Here is a 16,023-nt window from a genome sequence, read left to right as displayed (position 1 = left end):
ATAATGACATTTTTCCATTTGCACTTTGATTATTATACATGTATTATTTTACATCAGTTCCTAAAATATCAATTTTCTTTTGGTTTTCAGCAGACTAAATTCTCAAAAATATAATGTACCAGTAAAATTTGTATGTGCCTTCTCGAAATCCTGCTGACTAATTTGGCTTCACACATTTTTATTATTGAGTCCAAATCAGAAGATGTCTTTTGATTAGTTATTTTTAATGGAATTGCCATACCTGTTGCCAATTTCCAATAATAATTTTTATACTCTGTGAAATTGGTGCAGTGACTTTTTATTTTTTTTATTAAATCAGAAGAAACGGTCATAAATGTTTTTATTTGTTCCATGTTAGTATTTCTTTAAAATTCCACCCTGTAAACCTTCCTTTTTTAAAAAAATAAGTATTGCAGCTAAAATCCTTCTTAATGTCAATTTTTGTGTAGATAAATTTAAACTTTGATTACATCTACAGACATGCTGTGACCACAATTGTGTGAAGTAACTGTTGCTTAAAAGCTAAATTACATCAACATCTTTATATTTTCTTTATTGTATTTCTCAGAGCAAAGGTAAAATTGCTAAAAGTAACTTTTTTTTTTTTTTTTTTTTTTTTTTTTTTCAAACTGAACTGAGAAGGCAAATTGTTAGCATAATCTTGTACTAAAGCAATGTTCATGGTAATCTAGATTGCAAATCAATAAGGCCATGTCAGTCACTTTATTGAGCATCTGCCTGTACTAGATCTTTTATCTAAACATTTAGATTATATCATTGCTATGTCATACGTTGAGTGTGACTGTAAGGATTTAACAACATATGGATCTGTGCGAAAAAACTGATGCTAGTGCTTCCCTGGGTTCTTGTTTCCCTGCCTCCCAATAGAAACAGAGGTTTGTTACTGGCCTGTATTTTCTGTTCTGGTTGCAGTGTCCATATGTTGTGTTTTTAATGGTGTTTCCTGATCCACTGTGGCTGATTAGGAGTTCCTCTTTCCTTGCACCAGAGTGGTCCTGCCCCTCCTTCACCCCCCACTTTTTTCTTGTCCACACCAGGTGTCTCTGTGGTTGCCTGTTTCCAATGCCTCAGTTCCCTGGCTTCCTGTCCTCTACGCTAGTTCTCATAACCAATTTTGACAAAACATTTTTTTTGTTTGTAAAACATTCTCATACTTATCTCTGAACTAATTACAGTACTGTTCCCAAAAAATTTAAGGTTTCCACATCTTTTTTTTTTTAAAATAGTTTTTTTACACATACTAATAGTGACACCGTTATGAGTGTAACACCTTGTTTGCGTTGTGCCTTAGACCATAATTACACTACACCTCCAGTAGGAGTTACCTTTACTGTCCTTAGACATTAGCATAAGAAACATCGACTTTTGATAAGTTTACTTGATGGGGGTACTCCCATTTTGGAATTCATCCATTTTGTAAAATCAGTGAATGAGTTCATTCAGATTTTGTGATAGTACTGATTTTGGAGATTTAACATTGTTTCTACTAATTAAATAATACAAAAACAATGAAAAAGGGATGTGTCATTAGCACAAATACTGTAGCATGACACACTATCTGTAAGTTACTCACCAGTTTCTGAATTCTAGTTCCATTATTGCCCCTAAAAGTGGCCACCTCTACTGAAGCTGGCCCCCAGGTCTGTTTCACTGAATGAGCTTCTCCCACGGAGTTTGTCGCAGTGCAAACTGAATGAAATAAACACGTAGAAGTACAAATCTTGAAAATATGAAAAGCAGCTTGGTTTCTGTCACCCTTAGAGGAGAAGGGGCCTGCGTTATGTGAGGAGATGTCTAGAAGAAGCTTGCAAAGAGGAGATGCTTTTGTGTTTTTGTCTGGAGTATTGGAGGAGGACACTACCTTTGTTCTGGCTTCTAGGGGCTTGGTTGAGCCTGTCTGTACTTGTTTAGCTAAAGAGGTATATGTGGGAGAGTAAGACACTGCAGTAGTTGTGGGCATTGGAAATGGTTGTGGTAGTTTAGAAGCTGTGTTGCCTAAGGTACACTTAGGTGTATCTAGGGGGTTGATTGCTGTTGTATTTCCCAGGCAGTAGGTATTTGTAGATGTGCATGTTTATGTGCTCAATGCGGATCTCGGTTGGGAGAAACAAATGTGTGTGATGGTGTTTTTGCAGTCTAGGGCTTGTGAAAGTTGAGTTCTAAGATGAGGCATAGGAGGAATAGACACCTTCTTTAGCGGTCAGAGTTGGCCCAGATGGGTCAGTGGGTTATTATGGAGTATAGGAAGGGGAGTTTTCTATTGTAATGCTATGGTATTTCTGATTGATACAACTACCTGTGGACTCCTCACCTTATGAATTCTCCCAATACGCCAGCAGTCGACTGAAATTTTCTTCCTAGCTCTCTCCACGTCGACGAGGACGTCACAATTGCACGGCTCCGCACGAGACTCCCTCTGACGTTATTGTGGCAATAAGTCCTCGCCGGCGAGCTGACATCAGTTTCCTTTTTTTCGCTCCTTCGATGCTAACGTTTTTTTTTCCTGGCTTTCGAACAGTTACTGTTTCGAAGGAGTTGTTGTCAAGTTACAATGTTTCCACCGAAAAAAAATGAGCTTTGTCTTGTCGTGAGTGTTGGGGGTCACATATCGGTTACAGATCCTCCTGAGGACTGCTTATGGTGCCTAAGCTCGGACCACAATGTGGAGGGGTGCGTGTCCTGCAAGCGGATGAACCCGAAGGCCTTGAAGGAGAAAGCGGCTAAGCTCTTCTTGGCAAAAGCTAAGAAGGAGCATAAAGGTCATCGAAGATCTAAGACGAGGGATTCTTCTTCACATAAGTCCTCGAGGTAGTATAAGAAGCGGCGCCGGCACGATTTTCAACCCCATTCTTTCAGGGATCGGTATCGGTCCCTTCTGAGACAGCTCTGTACGGCGTGGGAGGTCAGTTCAACGGTCACTCCTCAGCCTCCGAGTCCACAGGCTTCTCTCGTGCCATCATTAATAGAGGTCTTTGAGACCTCTGGTTCTCTTTTCTCCTGGGTCAACTCATTGTCAGGAGTCGGTGGTACAAGCTTCAGATTTGGTTCAAGCGCATCAGGACAAGCCGAGGTTTCCTGCCTTCCCGACTCCAGTAGTGGATCCAGCAGCGTTCCTTAATGCTATGTTTAGCATTTTCAACAGAGCTATGGCCCCTGCGGGTGCACCAGCTGGTCCGCTGCGCCGTGCAAACAGGCCCTGTTTCTACCCTTCTATCCAGCTGAAGGTGCTGGCTTGGCGCTGATGACGTCGTCACCCCAGATGATGTTGCCGATGGAGTCGATGCCAGTGCTGGATGGGTCCCAATCGGGACGCAGAGTCTCTCCACCCTCTCCTCCACAGGAGCGTCCATCTGCTTGAAACCGGTGTCGTTGACGTCGCCTAATTCTCTGTCGACGCTGCGGTTGGAGGCCAGACTGAAGTCAAGAAGGAGGGCCTTGAGGCTCTTGGAGGAGCAAGAGTATCGGCAACAGCTTTTAGAGGAAGGAGAGATTCCTGAGCCTATGGGTGAATTTCAGGGCTTGGACTCTGCAAGTGGCCTAGATACATCCCCTGAGTGGGATCTTTTATCCCCTGGCAAGCTCACAGAGGAGACAGCATCTTACAGCATGATAAGAAAGGCTGCTGAGTTCTTGGACCTTCCTTTACCAGCATCGGAGGTGAAGACTAACATCCTGACTGAGGTGTTGCATCCTTCCTCTACGTCTTCGGAGCCCCTACTCCCTTTTAATGATGCCCTTACTGAGCCCATTCTAGACATTTGGAGGAAACCTGTCATGACTCCAGCGGTTTCCAGGACTGTGGCTAGGAGGTACAGAGTTGCTCCAGCGGGTCCACAGTTTTTGTCTCAGCATCCAACACCTGAGAGCTTGGTAGTGCAAGCCTCTTGTTCTGCTCGGTCTGCACCTGGTTCGTTCCCTGCTACTCCATCAGATAGAGAGTCTAAACTAATAGAGCAAACAGCAAAGAAGGGTTTTTCCTTGTGCAGTATGGCCTTGAAGTCTGTCAGTGCTACCTGTGTGCTGGGGAGGTATGTTCATGCCCTGATGGACACAGCAAGGCCTGTGGTGCCAAGCTTGCCTCAGGATGTGCAGGGGCAGATTGATGAACTCCTTTTGGACACTCAAGCTGCGGCCAAGCAGGTTATCCAGTCTGGTTTGGATACAGCACATTCAGTTGCCAGGGCGATGAGCACGTCTGTGGGGACCAGGAGGCATGCATGGCTTAGGTCTTCTGGCTTTTCCCCAGATGTTCAGACAACTTTGTTGGGCCTTCCGCTTGATGGTGAGAGGTTGTTTGGGTCCAAGGCCGACTCAGCTTTGGAGCGTTTTAAAGACAGCAGGGCTACTGCAAAATCCTTGGGACTCCAGGCTTCAGCGTCCACACCCTTTAGATCTTTTCGGAGGTTCAGGGGTTTTGGCTGTAGGTCCTCTTTTTGTGGGAGGCCACAATCCAGCATGCAGCAGCCTGCCAACCCTCTCTATGGTCTTAAAGAGGGTGGGGGAAGGGTTAGAAGGCGAGGAGCCACTCAACAGCCTCCCGTCTCCTCTTCCTCTGGGGGAACCCATCAAGGAAAGCAGCCCTAGTTTTCTCTCCATCTTGCATCATACTTCTCCCATTGGGGGAAAGCTATTTCATTTTCTCCACGAGTGGGAGTTAATCACATTGGACATGGGTGCTGAATATTGTGGGGAAAGGTTATGCCCTTCCTTTTCGGGAGTTTCACCCTCCTGTCATTTGTTTTGCACAGAAGATCATCTCCTGTTGCTCCAGCAGGAGGTGCAAGTCCCTTTGTTGAAGGGTGCAGTGGAGTTTGGTCCAGAGCAGGAAAAGGGTCAGGGATGCTATTTGAGGTATTTCCTGATTCCCAAGAATGATGGTCGATTGAGGCCTCTCCTGGACCTGAGGATTTTGAATTGGTTCCTCAAACCAGAGAAATTCAAAATGCTGACCCTAGCACAGGTGCTTCTGCCATTGAACAAGGAAGACTGGATGGTGTCTGTCGACTTGCAGGATGCTTATTTTCATATCCCCATTCTGAAGTCACACAGGAAGTATCTCCGGTTTGTGGTAGGGTCGCAACACTACCAGTTTGCAGTCCTTCCTTTTGGTCTTATATCCGCACCTCGAGTCTTCACGAAGGTGATGGCGGTGGTTGCAGCGGACCTCTGAAAGAAGGGAGTATCTGTATTCCCTTACCTGGACGAGATTGCCTGTTCAAAGCCGGGTCCCCAGAGCTTGTGCTGCATCACTTGCAAATGTTGTTCAACCTGGGCTTTACGATAAACGTGCCCAAGTCTCACCTGGAGCCCTCTTAGCACCTCCTGTTCATAAGGGCAGTACTGAATACAACATTGAATCAGGCCTACCCTCCGACCTCAGAGGATTCAGGACATTTAGGCGTTGATTCCAATGTTTCAAAAGGGAGCGGCTGTTCAGGTCATCAAGGTCCTACGTCTGCTCGGTCTGTTCGCTTCTTGCATTCTGTTGGTCACTTATGCATGTTGGCACATGAGGTCTCTCTAGTGGTGCCTCCGCAAGCAGTGGTTTCAACACAAAGGGGATCTGGAGGAGTCGATAACTATCTCCAGAGACGCTGCAGCGGATCTACAATGGTGCGCTGTGGACGGCAACCTTTCCTAAGGAAGGCAGTTTTGCCTTCCACCTCCGGTGACCACGGCCATAACGGATGCTTCCTTTATAGGGTGGGGAGCTCATCTGGGGGTCTTGGAGCTCAGGGGCCATTGATCTCTCGCAGATCAGATGTTTCACATCAATCTGTTCGATTTGCGGGCAATATGTCTGGCTCTCAATGCCTTTCTCACATCCCTTCGCGGTCAGTCAGTTCAATTCTTGACTGACAACGCTACTGCAATGTGGTATGTCAGCAACCAGGGAGGTGTAGGGTCGTACCTTCTCTGCAGAGAGGCTCTGTGGCCCTGGTCCTGGGCACAGGACCATCGGATTTGCATAGTTGCAAACCATCTGGCTGGAGTTCTCAACGTACGTGTGGACAGTCGACATTTCTTGGCTGATCACGAGTGGCGTCTCTATCCAGACCTGGTTCTTCACATCTTCCGGATGTTGGGTTTCCACTCGAACGCACACTGCCTGCCGTTCTGAAGCCTTCAGTATCCGTTTCAGGGAACGTTGAGAGACTCGTTTCAGATGTCTTGGTGCAACCAGTTGCTTTATATGTTTCCCCCTATACCCTTAATTCCTCTGGTTCTGAGGAAGATTTGCCAAGATCGAGCTCGAGTCATTTTAATAGCCCCGGATTGGCCAAGAAGGTTGTGGTACACAGACCTTCTCCAACTCGCACTGTGCCCTCTGCTCCGTCTCCCTCACAGGGCAGACCTTCTCTTGCAATCGCTGATTCTACACCCCCACCTCCAGAGCCTGCATCTACATGCCTGGAGATTGAACGGGGCAATCTGAGTTCCTTTTCTATCCCTCCAGAAATGGTGGATGTTATCTTATCGGCCAGGCGACACTCCACCAAGACTGTCTATGCTAACAGATGGGCAAAATTTGTTGCTTGGTGTTGAGAGAGGCAAATTGATCCCTTAAAGGCCCATTTTATCTGATGTTTTGCTTTTTGCCCTTTCCTTGCCACAGAAGGGATGTGCAGTTGCGACTGTGAAGGTTTTTTTTTTATCAGTACTGTGAGCCTTTCTGTGCCTTCCTGATCAGCTTTCCTTATTTAAGTCCTCTATAGTTATTAGATTCCTGAAAAGCTTGACAAGTTTCCTCCTACTCCGTTTGTAATGCCTCAGTGGGATTTGAATTTGGTTCTGACTTTCTTAATGGGTTCACCATTTGAGCCTATGCATTTTTGCCCGTTGAGGCTTTTAGTTTTAAAAACAGTTATCTTAATGGTTGTCACGTCGGCTAGGCGTGTGAGTGAGCTTCAGGCTGTTAGTGTGAAACCTCCTTTTACAACCTTTTATGCTGACAAGGCGGTGCTGAGAACCAGGGCGGCTTTCCTTCCTAAAGTAGACACTCCCTTTCATATGGATCAGTCTATAACACTCTCATCCTTTTACCCTCCTCCTCATCCATCAAAGGAGGAGGAAAGACTGCATCTCTTGGATCCACAAAGGGCTCTGAGTTTCTACATTGAGAGGACAAGAGACTTTTGAGTTGATGATCATCTCTTCTTTGGATATGTGGGCAAGATGAGGGGCAAGGCCGTCCATAAGAAAACCCTTTCCAGGTGGGTCATTCTTTGCATAAAGATTTGTTATACACTGGTAAAGAAGGTTCCTCCTGAAGGTATTAGGGCCCATCCTACCATGGTTGTCTGTTACTTTGGCCTTGGCTAAAGGTGTCCCAGTTGCTGAAATTTGTAGGGCCACAACTTTGGCTTCCCGCCACACTTTCGTGAAGCATTATTGCTTAGACTTGGAAGTTAGGAGGGACGGCCATTTTGCGTGTTCTGTTTTGCAGGATTTCTTGGTTTGACCGGTCAGGCGCCCACCTCAGAGTGCAGGACTGCTTTGGGATTCTTTTCATAAGGTGAGGAATCCACAGGTAGTTGTATCCATCAGAAGGACAAGTTACTTCCCTTCGGTAATGCTTTTTCTGGTGGATACAGTAGCTACCCGTGAATTCCTCACAGTCCCACTCACCTCCCCGTTGCATGTATGGTCATACCAAGACTTCTTTTATTATAAATGTATATACGTTTTTGGTGGTTTTATATAAACCAATATTGTGGTTTATATTTGGATTGGTATATATTGTTCTTTTGAGGTCGGTATTCACCTGTTCGCCTCAAAGGCACGTTAAAGGTGAAACTGACGTCCGCACGCCAGCAAGGACTTCTTATTGCCACGATGCCGTCAGACGGAGTCGCGTGCGGAGCCGTGCAAATGTGACGTCCTCGTCGATGTGGAGAGCTAAGAAGAAAATTTCCATTGAATGCTGGCGCATTGGGAGAATTCATAAGGTGAGGAATCCACAGGTAGCTACTGTATCCACCAGAAAAAGCATTAACGAAGGTAAGTAACTTGTTTGTTGCGCATTACAGGAGTCTGCAACAGATGAGAAATTGCAATGCCTAGTATCTGGACTTTTGGAAGAGAACCTGGTGGTTTGGTTACTATGGCTTCAATTTTATGGAAAGAAGCTTTATGCCCTTGGATTCAGGGGTTCAGGTAAAACACGAAAAGGCAGGAAGTGTGTGAATGTTATGGAACTTTAGATGATAAGCTGTAACTGTTTAAAGATATTTTTAGTAAGCATCCATTATAGTTTGCACGCAATGGTGTGTAAAGGGTTGAAAGAGGTTGCAGTAGGTTAGAAGCTATGGTATCTAAAATAAAGTGAGACTGAAATAGTTTCTACAGAATTTAGTCTCCTGGAACCAGTAATTTACAGATGTAAACATCATGAGATTGCTCGCTAGCAGTTCAGAGAAAGAGGGTCATCTTAATTTTGTGAGCAAGGCATGTTAAGGCGTTGGTTGAAACAAGGCTCCTTTGTTGGGCTAGATTTATGGCCCAGAGCTCAGAAGGGCTTTACTGCTACACGCTGGGTACAGGCGACTGACGTCAAGGATCCCTTCAGGCTTCTCAGTTTTTTTTGCTGTTTACCTTCTTGCCACCATTCCGTCTGGTAAACTATGATCTGCATTTTTATTCTGTTTGAGCAAGCAGTTAGTCTGAATTTCTCCTGTCAATTGAATTGTTCGCCTTGGAAGTTTACAGCATATGCAGGAGTGAACATTTTATCTTAAAATTCAACCCTCCAAGCATTAGATTAGCTTTGATCAGGCTTTGTCCCTTTGGCGGACATAGTAAAAGCGAATGGCCTTAATCTGTTTTCTTATGGTGATGATACACAAATCGTTGTGTCTCTGCACTCATTGGATGGTACTATACTATCTAATTTGAGCATGTGTTCAACAGAGTTTGCACAGACACCGTCTTAAGTTAAGACATTGTCTTAAGCTAAGGGGTAACAAGATAGAAATGCTAGTTGTATGTAATCAGCCCAGTCTTTGGGGCCCACAATAATGCTCCACGACACTGGACCGGCCTACCTCAACGAACGAGTAAACTTCCACATACCTACTCGCCAGCTCCGCCGACCTCGCCCTTGCCACAGTCCCCCACATCCAACACACCACCTCCGGCGGCAGATCCTTCTCCCACCTCGCCGCCAAGACCTGCAACTCCCCTCCCCCCCCCCCCCCCCCAACCTCCCCCTCCACCCACCCAGGACCTACTAACATTCAGAAAGCACCTAAAAACATGGCTTTTCGAGCAATAACCGGCCACCTAACTTCCCCCCCCCCCCCCCCCCACCCACCCACAAACCCACCCCTGTGACTTGAGACCCTACCGGGTGATTAGTGCGCTTAAGAAATTATTTGATTGATTGATAATGGCATACAGATTTTGTTGCTTTCCCTCCTTCAACGCGAAGTCAAAGATTTAGGCTTCTGGCTTGACGACAAATTGAATATGGATTTTCAAATTAACAAGGTAGCCACTGACTGCTTAGTCTCGCTAAGATGCTTCTGCAAGATTCGCTGGATTCTGCTAATTGCTCCTCAGAACTATGTTTTAGGCTTTAATTATTTAATTGCTTGTTTATGGCAGTGTCCTATATTTAAGAGTTACTAAGTCTGCTGTGAAAAGACTTCAGACTGTACAGAATGCTGCAGCTCGCTTGCTTTTCCCCGTTCTGAAATTTGAATTGATCTCCTACCATCTTTGGGCGCTTCATTAGCTCCTCATTGTTAAGCAAATTAAGTTTAAAGCTCTCAGTTATATGTCCAAAGTTATGAAAAATTGTGGCCCCCACTTTATAAGAAGTTTGATCCATCGCTATCCCCTGGCCCGACTTCTGCATTCAGGAAGTCAAAATGGTGGTCCTCCAGTTTAAACTAGCAACACAGGGGGGCATCCTTTTGCCTTCCTAGGACCTCAACTTAGGAGGCCTCTTCCTCTGAGACTGTTCTCCAAATGAGATGTTTAAAAAACACTTGAAAATGTGTTTTTTTGTTTTAAGTCACTGCTGTCTAATTTCTTGTCTCCTGCTGTTGCAGTGCTGGGAGTCTCCATTAGAATAGCCATGCACTTTACAAATTAATTAAATTAAATTTACTCCTGGACTTTTTAAGTCAAACTAGAGTTACAACAGCTGGCAGTTGCTTGGATTTACATCTTCAATACAGCATTTCTTCATACACATTACCGCTGCTGTCACTGTAGTGTGGACTTGTCTGGACTCCTGCAGATTAGCAACAACAAAATTAGCCAGTGTACAAAATGAGGTGAGAAAGAGAAGGCAGAAATTAAGGTTGGAGAGAAGTACACCAGTTTTCTTTTTTTAAACTGTATGGAGTTGTTTCCTATAGTATCAAGTTAGCCCAGACCTTTTGATTTTGCTAAAATTATACATACGTTTTCAGCCTGCCCTCCTCATCTATTAGTATGCTGTTGTCATTCACATTTTTCTTCCGTCCACTAAGAATACAGCAGTGGGTCGGCCCCTATTTCACAATGAGCGCATCCACACAAAGTAGTTTCTTTCACTGTCCGGGACTGCTATGTCATTGCGTGGTTTGCCAGGACAAAAAATATTTCTGCCTTTAGCCAGTGTTTACTTTTTTAAATTACTGAGGACTTGTCCTCTCCTCAAAAATACAGTATTACAAAAACCATGGCAAAATAAACATTGACAAAGCCAAACGACTGGCTGCCAATGCCAGTTCCTTTGGATTTCAGTGCATGTTTGATTCTGTAAAGATACTGAAACAAATCCAGCACCCAACACCCCCCCCCCCCCCCCCAGCAGATTATTGTTTGGGTGTTTTGACATAATACTGTAGAACACATTTCAAACTTGAGTCTCCTGCACACATTGCACAGAACAGAGGTCCAAAGAAATGTCTATTTTATTTCCTTTGGAGGCAAACGGGTAGGGAACCACAAGTAACCCTAATTTTTTCTAAATGCGCCCACAAGTGAGCTCGACTATGAAGACAGTTCATTAAGTGCACTTTAAGGAGACCTAGAGTGATGCACAGCTTACCAGCCTCCCCAAACATTACTTAAAGCTGCACCCAGTACAGGTCTTGTGTGTTACCAAGTGCAGTAGTGTGTCTGGCTCATGAACCTCAGGATTCCTCCTCTTTATTGCTGGTTTCCCCTTCTCATCCTGGTTTCAGGTAAGGCAGCCTGTTGGCTGGCTCAGTGGAAAGCCCAGGTTAGGAGGACCGTGGAGTTTTATTTGAACTTTGTTCAAATGAACTTCATTGTCTATCACAAGGAGGTAATATTTTCACAGCATTGAAGCACCTTCAGAAATGGAGCCTTCTTCAGAACACAAAGGGTGCACAAATCCGCTCACTGAGGCTTCAAAGGGCTGTAAAGTTTCTCTCTCTGATAAATGGAGGTTTTGTATGGCTTGTCCCATTGCCTGCATGATCATTATGTGTATTGCACCATTCACCTGTTTTTGGGCAAAAACAAGCCGCCCAAAGCAGTACTTTAATCGACATACATTACCCCCTTGAAAGTCTGTGTAACGTTGGGACTATGACAGATGCTGCATTGGGTCCATTAGGCCCTTACTACCCTTTTGTCTGTTCTTTTAGGTGCGTCACAGAACATCAGACCAGGTCATGGCCCTGAAGATGAACACACTGTACAGCAACCGAGCCAACATGCTGAAGGAGGTGCAGCTCATGAACCGACTCTCGCATCCAAACATCCTGAGGTAATCCTTATCCAAGCCTACAATGCCATTTTTTTCGAGCCTACCTCCTGCTATCATCAGTGTGGTTCATCTGTTTCCTATTTCTGGTCAAAAGCCTGCTAGAGCATCCACTGAATCAGTATGTTGTCCTCATGCAGTACTGAAGCAGGTCAGGCCAAGCATAGAAGCGCATTTTTGTTTTCTTTTTATCTCCTCTCCTGTTTGCTTTGATATATTCCCCAGGGTTGGCAATGGATTCTGCATTTTTGGATTTATTCTAATAGTATATTGTGGCTGTTTGTTGTACATGTGGGTAGCTTTTGATCCTCTTAGCACCCTGATTGTTTTAGGTAGCTGCAAATTCAATACATGTTAAAATTAAAGCTATTCTTTTAAGGGGTACTTTCGAAGCAGTCCCCTATGCCCAGAGTGTGTCTGTCAAATTCCATAAGGGCATATTCTTTTTTTTCTTTTTAATGTATCTGCGTGCCTTGCACCAGTTCCCCTCATATTTGATATCTGCAGTTCATCTTATCTGACTGGTCAGCTGCCATCAATATATTGGACCACCAGCAGTTGACTGGAGGCTGGCGGCAGAGCAGGAACCAGTAAGTCAACACTGAAGCATTTCTTTCTCCAATAATGATACTATTGTGTGATGCTCTTTAAAGTTTACCTCCCTGGTCCTTCCTTCTTCCAAGTCTCTATGTGACTTCTACCAGCGGTACTCTGAGGGCATCAAAATCGAATTTGATAGGTCTGCTGACTATGCAGTGCGCCGCCAGAGAGGCCTTAGGGTTTGGGGGGGGGGGGGGGGGGGGGGAGTGCATTGTGGGGGAGAGACCTGAATGCATGACTTTATTTGACTTTTATTTGTAATTAATTGTAAACTATCTCTCCCTTGAACTATAGAGGTCGGCGGGAAGTTTCTAATTCCCTACCATATAGCTGATTTTATTAACTTGGGCCACCCCCCACCACAGCAAGCCTAGCTGCCAGGAATTTTGTGGTGCAGTTATAAAGCAGTCTCTTTAGGAACTGTATTACTTTATTAGTCTGTCAGCCACTTCAAGCTGTTCATGACAAAGGACAGGATTTTCGGTCTACCCATCTTCAACTCTATCGTGACTTATGTTGTCCTCTGTAGATATACCCGCGCTAAAGCTTCAAATACTGATCAACCCACTTATTAAATCATACATCGTCCTATGATTAAAACGTTGTGCAGCGAGTAGTATTGTGTCTTCAGTGAAAAGAGACTAGTAAGTCACATGTGCCCCAGCTTCATTGGCTAACCGCAGCTTATAGGATGAGTTCTGACGTTGATCTTCAAGAATTTTTAGCCAAAGCTGCCAGATGCCTTTCACCATCATTTGCGAGACGCTGCTCATCATGAGCAACAATTTTCAAAATTCGGGCTCTCTGGTATTGGCAAGTTCAGAAGGTAGGGCGTTTACTTATGACCTTTTTGGTCATTTATGTAATTTACTAACTGTAAAGTAATTGTTTTTATCTGTTGTCATTAACTGTTCAGTGCTCCAGTAATCTTGGCAAGACACGCACTTAATAACAATTTAAATAAAATAATGGAAATAAGTTGCTGGGTATGGTGCCTGTCAGCTTACGGTTTTGATAGCAACAAATGACCCTTCCAATTCCAGGACCAAAATACCTTGTTTACAATGAAATTCAGTTTGTGGCATCTATCATTACCTCAAGAACTTCTGGTTGTGTCTGTTACTCCTACCACAGTACCCATGGTCTGAAGCAGTGCATGCGACAAGAGTAAATCTCTCCGTCTAAATTAACATGACTAAATGCATGTTTTTTTACATATGCATTAACTGTGGAGAACCTGGGAATCCAGCAGGATTTTACTCTTCATTTAAAGGTACCGTCATCTTCTTGGACAAGGTGGAGGCTTCTGTATGGATGCCATGGGATATGGCACTTGAGCCGTTTCAGCAGTTTTGTAGCACAACCATTTAAGTCTTACCCACTCTGTGGTGTGGGCTAAGTTTCAGATAAAATGTTGCATTCAGGCTTGATGGTGTTCGGATAGTTTGCAGCTGTTTGATGTAGTTGGCTAACAACACTTTGAGGTATTGGAGTTATGCGGTGGGTGTGATTTCTCTTTGTATTTGTCATTGGTACACTTACGTGAGATTCTGCAATATTATTATTCTTTTTTTGGGGGGGGGGGGGGATCCACAGTGAGATGTTGATATTGTGTTGGTGATCCTCCGAAGAAAAATTCACAAAAGCACTCTGTTACAAACTAACATTTGTCACACAGTGGCATCTGTACTTTGGGGAGGGAGAACCTTGTGCTGGGGAAGCCCTGGGTGCGCTGGTGTGGTGCTTGCCACGGTGACACATGAGCCCCTACAATTGCAAGGATGCTTTGAGGACCTCTGCATGGGAGGTGGGAGCAGAGACCTGCTGGCGGCCTACTACTCACAGTACACCAGTGCCCCATGGAACAAAACTCTGATGACAGAAAGGCACTGGGAGCAGGCAGTGACTAGCCAAGTGAGCGGGTAGCGGCCAAAGCTGGCATACAAGACTGGGGGTTTGCACCACTGCAGAGGATATTCCACAGGTGCACGCCTGGATCTTTGAAAGGGTTTCTGCCCACCATTGACCTATCCTCATCCCCTACCACCTTGAGGGTAGAAGCCTAGGACTGCAGCTACCACCCCCCCTTCTGTACAAGGGAGTTGTCTTTAGAGGTGAGGGACTGTGACTAGAGCGGCCTCATATCCTGGCATAAGCGTTTATAATGGGTAGAATAGCAAATAAACAAGACACCGTACTTCCCAGCGAGGGAGTGCTGAGCCCTGGGATGGCACCCCTGCAGGACCCAACACTACAGGAAATCTTACAGGCAATAACAGCATCTATGGAGGCCCTAGAGACAAAAATTGATACCTGGGGACAGACTTGAGCCTGTTTAGAGACAATAACCAACATCTTGTGGATAGTCACTACAGTGGAAAGGTACATTGCTGGGGTGCCTCCTACTGTCTCTGAGATGACTTACCACTTGACCCCAAATGGAGACCAAAATCCGTGATTTATAATTCTGGGCTGAAGATGGTGAGAACAGGCTGCGCTGCAGCAACATCAGTGGTGGGGCAACCGGAACGTGCGGAAGGAGACAATATGATAGAATACCTCCAGGACTTAATCCAAGCAGAACTGCCTCAGAAGGGTCTATTACCTCTCTTTGCCCTGGAGAAGGCTCACAGCCTGCCCAAGGGACCGCCAGCCCTGGGGGCGCCAGTTGTGGTGAAACTCCTTCTCTACAAAGACTGAAGATATATTTTGGCGCAGGCCTGCTGCAAGGGAGACCTAATGGTGAACAAAAGAGTAAAACATTTTCCTGGAATTTTCTTGGGATTTTATTTGGGATTCAGAGGCGTCGCTCCACCTTCTTTGAGGCCAAGAAAAGACTCCGCCAGCTGGGCATTGTGCTGCTTTACTCTTCAGAATATCAAAACTATGCACTTCAGGATATTTTAAGGCACAATGTAAAGCAATCACTCTCAAACACCTTCGTAAGTAGAATAATCAAGTTTATTTAAGGGGCAAGTTCTCAGCTAGCAAAACTAAACCACACTAATATATATATATATACATCAGGAGAATAACATGAGAATAATGATAAAGATATAAGCACTCTGTGAATAATTGCAAGAGTAAGTGCATATAATACAAGCACACACAATATACCTCAATGCTCAATAGCATGAAAATGACTGCAAGAATAAGTGCATATTACGCGCGCACACACAATATACTTCAATGCTCAATAGCATGAAAATGACTGCAAGAATAAGTACATATTACGCGCGCACACACAATACAGTTAATAAATTGAAAAGCTTCACCGAAAAGAGCGTCTACATCCCTCCGCCGTACACAAAGCTGGGGAACCCAAATCAGCTGGCACAGGGAGCCTCTGTTCGGGACAATCAGTCCTCCTGGCGTTGCGTCCAACCCAGAAGAGAGTTCCTAAACCAGCCCATCCAGGCCCCCAACTTTTATAGTATTTACTAACGCCCAGGAGTCTTTTCTAGAAAAAGACCCCCTCCTTTACAAATTGTGCAATCGGCGGTACCTTGTTCACCCTTCGAGACGTCTCCTCAGAACGGGCCAAGTTCCCAGGAGAGGACTCCAAGGTGAAGCTTGCATTCCTCCTTGTGTACAGGCGCATCCCCCTGTTGTTCTAACTGATAGCTCGTGGAATGTAAATAGCGCCCTTCGTACCAGGCAGATGGAGCGAAGTT

At 45.0% G+C, this 16,023-nt stretch overlaps 1 protein-coding gene across 1 annotated transcript in view; it reads left to right on the top strand.

Moving 5' to 3' along the window:
* The window catches only part of TESK2 (testis associated actin remodelling kinase 2), a 456,655-nt gene that overhangs the window by 118,234 nt on the left and 322,398 nt on the right, over window positions 1-16,023 (top strand). The window contains exon 4 of the mRNA XM_069232834.1: window positions 11,631-11,752. Coding sequence (XP_069088935.1) covers window positions 11,631-11,752 — 122 coding nt within the window. The remainder of the gene's footprint in view (window positions 1-11,630; window positions 11,753-16,023) is intronic.

This window comes from Pleurodeles waltl, chromosome 4_2, assembly GCF_031143425.1.
Source record: "Pleurodeles waltl isolate 20211129_DDA chromosome 4_2, aPleWal1.hap1.20221129, whole genome shotgun sequence".
NCBI classification, from domain to species: Eukaryota; Metazoa; Chordata; class Amphibia; order Caudata; family Salamandridae; genus Pleurodeles; species Pleurodeles waltl.
The sequence above is the reverse complement of the archived record's forward strand: the minus strand, read 5'-3'. Positions and strand labels throughout refer to the sequence as shown.